The sequence below is a fragment of the Ceratotherium simum genome, chromosome 15, assembly GCF_057802395.1.
Source record: "Ceratotherium simum simum isolate JZ-2026a chromosome 15, ASM5780239v1, whole genome shotgun sequence".
Taxonomy (NCBI): domain Eukaryota; kingdom Metazoa; phylum Chordata; class Mammalia; order Perissodactyla; family Rhinocerotidae; genus Ceratotherium; species Ceratotherium simum.
The window spans coordinates 8,970,817-8,983,514 of record NC_141914.1 but is presented as its reverse complement, the minus strand read 5'-3'; the positions used below and the strand labels follow the sequence as shown (position 1 = coordinate 8,983,514).

At 35.7% G+C, this 12,698-nt stretch overlaps 1 protein-coding gene and 1 long non-coding RNA gene across 3 annotated transcripts in view; one reads left to right on the top strand and one right to left on the bottom strand.

Annotated features, from left to right (window-relative positions):
* The window catches only part of LOC147915115 (uncharacterized), a 90,263-nt gene that overhangs the window by 30,055 nt on the left and 47,510 nt on the right, over window positions 1-12,698 (bottom strand). The window lies entirely within an intron of this gene.
* Window positions 1-12,698, top strand: part of LOC147915116 (uncharacterized) — a 100,881-nt gene that overhangs the window by 80,325 nt on the left and 7,858 nt on the right. The window contains exons 2-3 of one of the 2 annotated variants that reach the window (XR_015554419.1): window positions 11,465-11,545; window positions 11,820-11,923. Coding sequence is in view for 1 of the 2 variants with exons in the window: in XM_087439535.1 (XP_087295661.1) it covers window positions 11,465-11,539 (75 nt within the window). In the remaining variant the exon portion in view is untranslated. The remainder of the gene's footprint in view (window positions 1-11,464; window positions 11,546-11,819; window positions 11,924-12,698) is intronic. The other variant, XM_087439535.1, reaches the window with a different exon arrangement.

Genomic DNA, 12,698 nt, shown 5'->3' with positions numbered 1-12,698 from the left:
TAAAAAAATCAAAATCAGGGCCGGCCCCATGGCTTAGCGGTTAAGTGCGCTCCCTTCAGTACCGGCGGCCTGGGTTCGGATCCCGGGCGCGCACCGACGCACCGCTTCTCCGGCCATGCTGAGGCCGCGTCCCACATACAGCAACTAGAAGGATGTGCAGCTATGACATACAACTATCTACTGGGGCTTTGGGGGGAAAAAAAGGAGGAGGATTGGCAATAGATGTTAGCTCAGAGCCGGTCTTCCTCAGCAAAAAGAGGAGGATTAGCACGGATGTTAGCTCAGGGCTGACCTTCCTCACACACACACACAAAAAATCAAAATCAAATAGAGAGATAGACAACGTTTATGGATTGAAAAACTCAATATTGTTTGGACATAATTTTTTACAAATTGACCGGCAGGATGTTTTATAGATATTGAAAAGCTGATTGACATTTATTTGGACAAACAAAGGAACTAGAAGTGCCAAAATAATTTTGAAAAATAGCAAAGTTTGGGGATTTATATTATCTGATTTTAGGACTTACCCGAACATGACAAGACTCAGTGTGGTATCGGCAAAAGCATAGCCACGGGGACCAATGGGACATAATAGAGTCCAAACATAGACCCATACAAATACAGTCCACTGACCTTTTGACCAAGATGCAAAAGCAGATCAAAAAAAGAAAGCATTGGGTTTTCAAGAAACGGTGCCAGTGCAATTGGAAATCCATATACAAAAAAATGAATCTCAACATACATCTCATGCCTTATACAAAAAATGTACTTAAAATGAATTGTATACCTAAATGTATAAAACTTTTAGGAAAAAAGTAGAAAATTTGGGGGATTTTAGATTAGGCAAAGTGTCTTTGGATATCCCAAAGGCAAAATACATCCAAGAAAAAAAAATGGTAAACTGGTCTTTATCAAAATTTAAAACTTTTGCTCTGCAAAAGACATTGTTAAGAAATTGAGAAGACTGGAGAATATATTTGCAAATCATATAGCCAATAAAGAACTTGTACCTAGAATATGTAAAGAGCATTTAAAACTCAACAAGAAAACAAACTCACTAAAAATGGGTGAAAGATCTGAAGAGATACTTCACCAAAGAAAAGATAAATGAGCTCATGAAAGATACTTAAGAACATTAGTCATTAGGGAAAGGCAAATTAAGACCACAGAGAGATACTGCTACACAGCTATCATAATGGCTAAAATATAAAACCTGAGACTATCAAGTGTTGAAGAAGATGTGGTGAAACTCGGACTCTCTTACATTGCTGGTGTGAATGAAAAATTGTAAGGACACTTTGGAAACAGATTGGCTTTTCTTGAAAAGTTAAACCTACACTTACCATATGACATAGCAATCTCACTCCTGGGTATATACTGGAGAAATGAAGACATATATACATATAAAAACCAGTGCATGAATGTTTATAGCATCAATATCCACAATTTACAGAGTCTGGGAACAATTGAAATAGTCTTCAATGGGTCAATGAATAAACAAATTTTGGTACCTCCATACAATGGAATACTACACACCAATTAAAAAGGCACAAACTATTGAATCTCAAATACATTATGATAAGTGAAATAAACCAGACACCAAGGTTACATACTATATTATTGCATTTTTATGATATTCTGGAAAAGACCATACTATAGGAAAAGAGAATAGATCAGTTTTTGCCAAGGATTAGGCAGGGAAGAAAGGAACATCATGAGTGCACTTTTGGGAGTGAGGGAACTGTTTTGTATCGTGATTGTTGCCACAAAACTTGATGTATTTTTAAAAAGTCACTAAAGTGTACACCAAAAAAAGTGAATTTTGCTGTCTGTAAATTAGGAAATTAAAACAAAAATAGTTTTAAAAGAACCTCACCTATGATTAAGTTATAAACAAACTTTGACACAGATTGTGTATGTGCCTGTAGGAAAAAAAGTAGCAGCAATTTAATTTTGAAGATCAAAACTCCTTTTGAGAATATCTTGAAAACTATGATCCTTTCCCCTGACTGTATCCTGTTAGACATTTTAGGACATACGGCTCCACAAACACACGGGAAGTTCTAACTTTGGGAGGTTCCCTGATGTCCTAAGCTTGATTTTTGTTGAGTTTGGTGGTCCATGGACCACAGATTAGAACTCTTGCCCATAAAACACATCCATCAGGCTTCTTTTCACACTCAGGAATGTTGACTCTGTAGTACTCCAGGCTTCCCTTGTTCTCCAACAAAGTTTTCCCCCAGCTTATCCTTTAAAAATTAAAAACTTTTTTTTTTTTTTAAATAGCCAGAGGTAATGTCCGGAGCTGGATCTTTTACTACTGTAATAAAGGAAAGATGGTGGAACGTCATGGCACAGGGAGCTTTATCTTATAAAGGAGTTTTCATACTGAGGGCAAATTGAAGTAAATAGAAAGATAAACTTCAAAGATTCCATATATTTGATTTGAATGAGTCCTGTTTACATTTCCCTGGACTAGGATGATAAAAGTTTTGACTACATACACACACAGACACACACATCTATCTTCAAACAAATATAAATAGGAGAAAGTCTGCTTTCATGTGTTATGTGAAAGGTTTGTTTGTTTGTTTAATATAGCTGGCATAATTTTCATACGAAAGAGATGTACGCCAGGGATTTGCATATCAAGGTACCATTGGAGGTAGTTTCATATTCACAGAGAATCGTAGGAAGATTTGAAGTTTTATTTTTGGAATTGAAATCTTACCTGTTTCCCTGTAGTTATATCTGCAAGACTTCCTTGATAAGGGAAATGTAGAGAGTTAACAAATCCATCATCTAGTTGCATCTAGAATTCCATGTATTTTATTTCATCACTAGGAACCATTGTTCTAGTTTGTATAATTTTTTTTAAAATTTTTTGTTTATTGCAGTAACATTGGTTTATAACATTGTAAATAATTTTTTTAACTGATTCTCAAAGTTCCAAAACAAAAATGATATGTATTCTATACACAGACAAATATATACATACATAAATTGTTTATGCACATACGTGTATTTCTATATGGGGATTTAGTAACTATAGAAACATGTTAGCCTGGCATGGATCGGCAGCTGTATATAGTGTGTGATCTTTTAATATTTTCAAAGTGGCTGCAGTTCTGGGGGAGTGAACATGTTTTATAATATTGGGCAGCTTCTGTGCATTCAGTTGACAGGAAAGACAAAAAATTATCCCAAGTTTCCAGAGGAAAGGTAAGATGGATGGAGGTAGCTGATCAGGGCATATTTTGGTGACTCACAATGTACAAGACAATATAAACTATGAGATCATATTTGTGACCAAAAAATGAAGTGAAATGTCTTGTCATCCATCTAAGAGAGAGAAAAAGGTACCAAAGGAATGTTGTGGCTTAATGATGAAATTTCCTGCTGGTCATGGTTCTCTTCTAAAATATTAAATAAGAATTTTATATAAACTAGTATATACCTGTATATACATAGCATATTTTTAAAATGGGAATAAAAATTTTGCATATTTTAATTTCCCTACATATTTTTTTTCCAATTTAGATTCAACATGCTGATTTTCCTTTTGAAAGACTTGGTTGCTTTATTTCCTAACTTTTGCAAATATTTATTAAATGTCTACTATGTGCAACTAAACTATGGTTGTTGTATTCAAGAATTTCATAATTGAAAAGGGAAGATATTTGTCTTTCTTCTAAAATACTTCTTCCCCTCAAAATTATGTTTTCCTTAATTTCTTAAACTGAAGTTACCAAATCCTAGTCTGTTTATAGAGAGACAATTATTTTCTCAAGCATTTAGAGGACAGTAGTTTCCATACTTCCTCTATGTCTGTTGTGAAGTAGAGATTGTATCCATGGTGTTATCATTTTAGGAGTATAACATTGGCAGACATTTGGGTCCAATCAAGTCGGCAGAAGAACTGCTTAAAGATATTACTGCCTTATCATGTTAAATGATTCTGCATAATTGTGGACTGCTAGGGAACGAGAGAGTCAGTCAAATCTACATGGAGCTGTGTGAAATAACATGGTTAGTAGCAAAGGAGCTAGAAAGACACTAGTTCTAAGTAAAGACACAATATTGCTCTACTTTTATTGATTCGTTCATTTGTTCATTCACTCAATAAAAATTATGAGTACCTACTTAATATGTTTCTATCTAGACCAGTGTTTCTTAATCCTGGCTACACATTAAATTTACCTGGGCACCTTTAAAAAAAAATACAAACGCCTGGGTTCCACACCACATCTAGTCTAGCAGAATCTCAGGATGGAGGTGGTGGTAAATCTTGGGAATCTATAATCTTATGAAGTTCTCTAGACGATTCTAATAGGCAGCTGGGATTGAGAGCAACTGGTGTAGGCCTTTGGGATATGCAAAATTAATGAGACTTTTTGAATATTTAATAATGGAAAAGACTCATAAGTATCTGCTTCATTTATCTTTCTTTATATAAATTCTTTTATTCTGTTTTAGAAGCCACACTTTCCTGGGTAACACTTCTTAAAGCATGTTGTCAGGTGAAGCTGTTGTTGCACGTACACTGAATTCTGAGCAGGGGATATTGGTACTTTTAGTTACATACACTCATTTTATCCTGTCTTTACCCTGGTCAGAGCATCAGAGTAATTTGTTATTTCCTGAAAGGGTTAAATGCAAAAAGCACTGGGTGAGACTTGTTTTCCATTTGAGTAAAATGGTGTTCTTACTTGTATTGAAGCTTTCTTACAAGAATATTAGACTGAATGAAATCATAAATATTAAGCTTACTAAACTTTTTGAAGGTTATATGCTTATACACATTCAAAAGCTTTTTTGGTTTTGATAATATTACCCTTATCTTTGTCAATTAACCATTTATCTTGTTTGGTTAAAATGTTCTAGAAATTGAAACAATGTGTTTTCTCTTTTTACTCTGAAAATGTCTGCTGTGTGATTGAAAACACCATTGAGTCACAGAGGAAGATCTTATGATCGGATAGAATTTCTTAATCAAATTGACTTATGCTCACTGATTTCTGAAGCATCAATTCTGAGAATGTGACAGCTCTCCATAATTTCTTCCTGAGGAAGCTCATCTATTCGCTTGCCCGATTTGACTGCATTTGACTGCTCCTTCCAAAATAAAAAATGAAAAATGCTTTTGAATCTGTCAATAAAGAATGGGCTGAATTTTGGTTTGAAATCCAAGCCAATGTATAGTTCATGTTATTACCCGTATTAATTTGTTGACTTCAGAACAGTCTCCTGAGGAGACTCTGGCTGAGATCACACACCAAACCCTGAACTAATTTAACAAGGAAGATGGAACATTCCTATTGGCAAGATATGCTTACAAGTCTACCATATTTTAGGGGTGGGTAGGTGGATGAAGATCAACTTTTTTTTCAAAGTATGTTAAATGGATTTCTCTAGGATAGAATCTGAGAGACATCCCTCTACTGAAATGGGAAAAAATGAGGTTAGACAGGAAGAAAACAACCACTCTCCACCATAACAGAGCTGTACAATAATAAAAAGAAACAATGATGCTTCTAACACTAAAATACTAACTTTATGAATTAAACTTACCATTTAACTTTTATCCTAAGACCTATTATAGATTGTTAGAAATCACTAATGTCTTGGGCCAGCCCTGGTGGCCTAGTGGTTAAGTTCAGCATGTTCTGCTTCGGTGGCCCAGGTTCAGTTCCCAGGTGTGGACCTATACCACTCGTCTGTCCATGGCCATGCTGTGGTGGCAGCTCACACACACACACACACACACAAAAAGGTAGAGGAAGATTGGCAGTGGATATTAGCTCAGAGCTAATCTTCCTCAGCCACAAAGAAAAAAGAAAAAAAAAAAAAGACATTGCTAATGTCTTATTCTACTTATAGAAGAAGATTATAGAGAGAATTCAATAATTCTAAAGAATATGTGCATAGACTTGATATTTCAAGTAGACCAGATGCAAATAATGATACTACTTTTATAAAAATTCATGGATAGACAACAAAAGATAAGAATATTTGATAAAATGTAAAGCAAAAGCATTATAGATAATGATGTTTTATTCTATTCTTCTTTTCTATATAACCCTCAATTTATCTAGTATTCTCATTATTTCTCACTCCTTTTTTTTTCCCTAACAGTGTTCTTTGTGCTATTACATTTGGAAAGAATCATTCAGTAGGGAATGCAAACTAGGCTTTTAAAAGTAGAGGTCAATAATATGTAGGTTGTAAATTATTCTTTTAGGTTGCCTCTGATTTTTCTAGTTAATTATTGCAAGCTTTTCTGTTAGTGCTATGAACTTTTGACTTGGGCTTACGTTTTAAAAGATTTAATAGTAAAGGGTGCACGTAAAGAATGATCTAAATAAATTTACTTTGATGAAGAAAGAATTTAGGAAAATGGAGGAAATATAAGCTGGATGGATCACTTACAGAAACACAGCTAACCATAGTAATTCTCTGAAGGACTCTCTAAATCTGGACTTATATGATGACAGAAGAATTTTCTGAAAATTGTGGAACCTACTCTTTAGTGAAAACTGTACAAACCTACTATGCCTAACAGTCATGCATCACTTAACAATGGGGATATGTTCTGAGAAATACATCGTTAGGTGATTCTGTCATTGTGTGAACATTATAAAGTGTACTTACACAAACCTAGATGGTATAGCCTACTGCACACCTAGGCTCTATGGGATAGCCTGTTGCTCCTAGGCTACAAACCTGTACAGCATATTACTGTACTGAATACTGTAGGCGATTGTAACCCAAGGGTATTCGTGTATCTAAACATAGAAAAGATACAGTAAAAATATAGTGTAAAGGATAAAAAATGGTACACCTGTATAGGGCACTTACCACACAATGGAGTTTGCAGGACTGCAAGTTGCTCTGGGTCAGTCAGTGAGTGAGTGGTGAGTGAATGTGAAGGCCTAGGACATTACTGTGCACTACTGTGGACTTTATAAACACTGCACACTTGGGCTATACTCAACTGATAAAAAAATGTTTTTCTTTCTTCAATAATAAATTAACCTTAGCTTACTATAACTACTTTATAAACTTTTTCATTTTTTTTAACTTTTTGGCTTTTTTTGTAATAACACTCAGCTTAAAACACAACATATTGTGCAGTTGTACAAAAATATTTTCTTTATATCCTTATTCTATGAAATTTTTTCTATTTTTAAAATTTTTTATTTTTTTACTTTTTAAACTTTTTTGTTAAAAACTAAAACCCAAACACACAGGTTAGCCTAGGCCTATGCAGGGTCAGGATCATCAATATCACCATCTTCCACCTCCATATCTTGTCCTACTGGAAGGTCTTCAGGGGCAAAAACACACAAGGAGCTGTCATCTCCTATATTAACAATGCCTTCTTCTGGAATACCTCCTGAAGGACTGCCTGAGGCTCTTCTTGAGGAGGTGTCACTCTTTTCAGAAATATGTCCATGGTGGTTTGCTTGATTTGTTTCCTTTTCTCGTCATAGATTTGCTTGTATGCAGATAATGTACCCTGAAAATTCCTCTCAAGAAAAACCTTTTGTTTTTGGAGTGAATGTTTTCAAACTTTTTAAGGAGCTTGTTGAGGTCTGCAAAAGCTTCTGATAAACTCTTCGCTGTGAATTTTCTTGGGGGTTCTTCTTTTTCTTCTGCTGCAGTTTCCTTTTTTTTGTCTCTTCTTCATCCATGTGTTCCTGTTCCAGATCCAACAACTCCTCAATAGTTAACTTCTCAGGAACCACCTCTAGAAGCAATGTCATCCTCATCCACACTAAGGTTAAAGTTTTGTGCCGTGTCAACCACAGCCTTGTTGATTTTTGTAACATCCTCACCCTTGGCAAATCCTTTGAAGTTGCAGAGGAACCTCTTGAGTGTCTTCTTCTAGATGCCATTCACACATTCCTTGGTGACATCACCCCAAGCCCAAGCAAGGTTCTTGATGCAGTCATAGATGTTGTAATACTTCCAGAATTACATCAGTGTCTTCTCAGTGTCTTCCTCAGTTGCAGCAATAGCCTGGGCAAAGGTGATCCTTAAAAGCTGCTATAACCCCTTTATCCATTGGTTGGATCAAAGAGGTGGTGTTTGGAGGGAAAAACACTATTTTGATATTGGGATGAGGATCACCAATAAAAGCAGGTTGTTCAAGAGCATTGTCAACAATAAGCAAAATCTTGAAAGGTATGTTATTCTCCAACAGTACTTCTCCATTTCAGGGGCATCTTAGAAGAGGAGCTGGGTCATCCATGACTTCTTACTGCTCCTGTAGTACACTGGCAGTGTGTGCTTATTGAAATGCTTGCAGGCCCTGGGGTTCTCACTGTGCCAGATCACAAAGGTTTCAATTTGTAGCCTGCAACATTGCCCCCAAGCAAGACTGTTATCTTGTCATTAAAAGCCTTACAACTTGGCCTCCTTATGGATGAAAGTCCTTTTAGTCACCTGTTTCCAGAATAGGGAGGTTTCATCTATATGGAATATTTGCCGTTTCAAATAATTGTCCTCCACAATCAGCTTATTTAGCGTTTCCAAGAATTCTTCAACTGCCTTTACATCAGCACTTGCAGACTCACCACTCACTTTCACATTATGTAATGAGTAATGATTCTTGAACTGTTTAAACCATCCCGAGCTTGCAGTAAATTCAACCACAGTTGAGTCCAGCCTTTTCTTTCAACATCACAAACTTCTTGCTTTGGCTGTGATCATCATGGTGTTGAGAGGGATATGCTTCTGTCCAGGTCATTAGAACTTTCTCCATTTCTGATATAGGCCCTTCTTGAATTTTTGTTATTCTCATTGCCTTCAATAAAGCAGATCATTTAACAGCTTCCATCACTTTGTTCTTGTTCTTCAAGATTGTAGCTATGGTGGGATGCCTGACTGATGAGAAATAACCATCACTGATTTTCCACCTTCTTAGACCTTAATCACTTTAAATTTTGTTTCCAGGTCAATCACTCTATGTGGCCTCTTACTGGCAACATTAGCAGGGGATTTTGTACACTTAGGGGCCGTAATGAACAAAACAACACAAGATTAAATCAAGCACAAGAGAAAATGATGCAATCAAGAGACACGGTAAACACGAGATGTATGAGGCTGCTGCCAGTATAAATGGCATACTGTTTTACAGTAAGCTTTTTTTAGAAGTAGAAAGAGTACACTTTAAAATAATAATAAAAAGCATAGTATAGTAAATACATACACCAGTATAGTTGGTTATTATCATTATCAAGTATTAGGTACTGTAAATAATTGTATGTGCTATACTTTTATACGACTGGCAGTAGGTTTGTTTACACTAGCATCATCACAAACACATGAGTAATGCATTGTACTATGACATTACAATGGCTAAAATGTCACTAGGGGATAGGAATTTTTCAGCTTCCCTATAATCTTATAATGAACCGTCATATATGAGGTCTGTCATTGACCGAAACGTTGTCAGGTGGCACGTGACCATATAACAAATGGCATAAAATATAATATTCAATGTATTTTTAAGAATACCTGGTGGATTCTGGTATCAGTCTCTAATTCTTTCCCTCAAAGGAAGTAGTATTATTTCTTTACTCGTTTGGTTCGTAGAACAGTTAACCGTGTTGATCTTGTCTAGATTCTCTTTAGGCCTGTTCTTTTCTCATGACGTCTTATCTATGGTGACATGTCTTCTTCCGCCTTTAGGACCCTTATTACTGAAACCAATATTTTTTAGTCTTTAATTGTTAACTTCAGCAATAGCTGTGGGACATTATAATTCTGTCACTCAAATCTGAGTGCTCTGTATCTAAGTGCTTTGGGATGCCTTCATTCTTTTTCTAGGATCAAAAAGTTTCTGCCAGCATCTTGTTTGTGTTCACGCGTATGTGCTGTGACGAGAGATGATTAAAAGTCCCTTTGGTAGCAATGAGTCTGAGGTGAAAGCAGTTTCTCCAGTCACATAGCACCTTGACACTTCCTGTGTAACACCATTAAGCATTGCCCAGGCAATGGTGGCTTGGAACACTACTATTTAATTATTTAATATTCCAAATCTGCGTGTACTGGTAATACTTTATGCCTTATTAATATTCCTGCCCTGACATTGCTCCCCGCCCCTAGGCCCTTTTTGAGCCATTCTTTGCTAATTATGTGGAGGAGGAGAGTTGGAGAAGAGAACACAAGCACTAGAATAAAGATCTGGATTTCTAGTGGGTCCTCCAATAGACTACACCAGGTGCCATGAATCCCTCGAAATAATACACAAAGCTTGCTAATTATGTATATTAAGAATCAATTCACAATTCTTAAATGGGCCTTTGACCCATAAAAGATTAGATGCTCCTTAAAAATAAGTCTTTATTTCTAAAGCTTAATGCTTTGAATTAGTCACAGTATATTGCTTAATTAGAAGGTGCCTTGAACTAAGCACACTAAGAACTGAACTCATTCTTTGGTTTAATGCTTTATGTATTAATAATAGCTATGATTTTCCTCCTTTCTAGCCAAGAACTTCTCAGTATATATTGTGTGAATGACACAGTTTCTCTTTTGTGTCTTAAAAAAAGAATTTCATTACCTTAGAGAAGTACCTTGTCACATTCCTATCCTCATATTAACAATTTTTGTTGATAATCTTATTTTTGACCTCATAGACTTGAATGTAGATTATTTCATGACTTTTAGTTATTTTTGACTGTGTTATGATACTCTAGAGCTTTCACTATGGTGTGATCCTATCTTGAACTAAACCAAATCTTATCTCATTTTTTAGAAAAAAATTAGGTTATTCTTTTTACTAACACGGGAATCACCACATGGTGCTAAAGGGAAATCATATTCAATTCCCATACGAACATTTTCTTCCTCTTAAAAAAACATTACTTACATAGCACTCAGTTAAGTGGTTCACTGCTCCCATTTATTATTCATCATGTTCCCAGTTGTTAAGGGGTATGATATGCTTGGGTTTCTCCTTGGGGAAATGGCCCCATAGAAAAATGAAACCAAGGGTTCAGAATAAATGAACTCAATAGCCAAATTGGAATTACAGTGTAGTCTTCTCCTTAGATCTTGAATGACTCCAAATTCTCTATCTTCTCTATTCTTGCAGACATTATCCTCTCATTTTAAAGATCATCTGAAATTCAGCTTCATTAAAAAGTGAAAAATAACTGCTCCCCAACCAACAAAATGGAAAACCAACTTCTTTTGCCTAAGTTTGTGAGATGATGATTCTATTACATTTACCGGGAATTCAAGAGTGGTTATTCAGGTTATATTCATAGACATAAAGGAATTTTCAATTTTGGGCTGAATTTAAATCAGTTCAAATAATTGTTTAGTGACCATATTTAACCAATCGGTGGTGTCTACTGTATAAAATAATCAATGTAGTCCTATGTGTATAACTGTATAAGATAAAAACTAAAGTTTAAAACACAATGTAATTTTTCCCCTCTGCTCTTAGCCACAAGCCATTTGGATTGACAATTCCTGGATTGAAAGCATGAACATGAATGGAACTATCATTGTAGTGGTGTGACCTCAGGTAAATCACATCACCTCACCGTTTCTTTGTCCACAATTTCGGGATCATAACCTGCCCTGTATGAAAATCAAAAGAAAGAACAAATGATGGAGTTCCTTTGTAAAATGACACACTTTACAAATTTTACAAATTTACAAATTGTTCTCAGCAGATGTTTCCCACACTTCCCAGAATCTTAGCAATGGTGAAACCAGTATTAGTGAAGCAGCTGGAAAGGACACGGTATTTGTGCATTTTCCGGTTTACGAAAATTCCATTCTCACTTGTTTTCTAGGGGTGCTGTCCTCGCAACCATAGGCTTGTGCTAATTTTCAAGGCTATGTTATTTCGTCTTCATATGTCAGCATCAATATTGCTTTCTTCTGACTGTGATTTCAGGTGAGCAAAATAATTGAGCAACAAAATTCTGTACTGGTAATAATAACAACAAACAGAAAGATGCCCTCTGATTTTCCTGGCATGTGTTTGTTCAGTCTAATTGCTTTGACATATTTTATACACACGTGCACAAACGCACATGTGTGTGTAACATAAATATTTATATATTTCTAAATTTGAGCCTAGTACAAACGGGGAAAAAAATGTTTCTTATAGATGTTTTGGTAGTGGCTGTAATCCAGCCAGATTGGAAGTCCTGCTTCAGTGGTGGGACAGCTGGCGGGATGAAATCCTTCAGACTTTTTTTTTGGAAGAGGAAGTCCATCTCCTAGTCAAGATGGCTGGAGAGTAGAGCCCGTAGAATTCCTCTCTCCTCCTTCTCTCTCTGGATCTGGCTCCACAGCCAGGATTGTTCTTGGGAACTGTTTCGTCCTTATAAATGCACAATGTCCAGGGTTAGGGAAACCATTCTTTTGTCTTCCTTCATATCAGAAAGAGCATGAGTCTAACACTGCTTTTTCACAATTTACTCTTTCTATTCTTTTTCATTGCTTTCTCATGGAATGGGAAATTCAAGCTGTTATGTTCAATCTGATTCTCTTAATTATAAGTAGTGAATTTTTCTATGAGCAGATTAAGTGTTTTAAATAAATGTTACCCTCTTGGCTTTATTATGGACTTCATGTTCGCTCTTCAAATATCAAACATTACAATTTTTGTAGGAATTAAAGCTTAAAAGGTGATAGCAGATTTTTTAATTCAGCGAACTTCACGT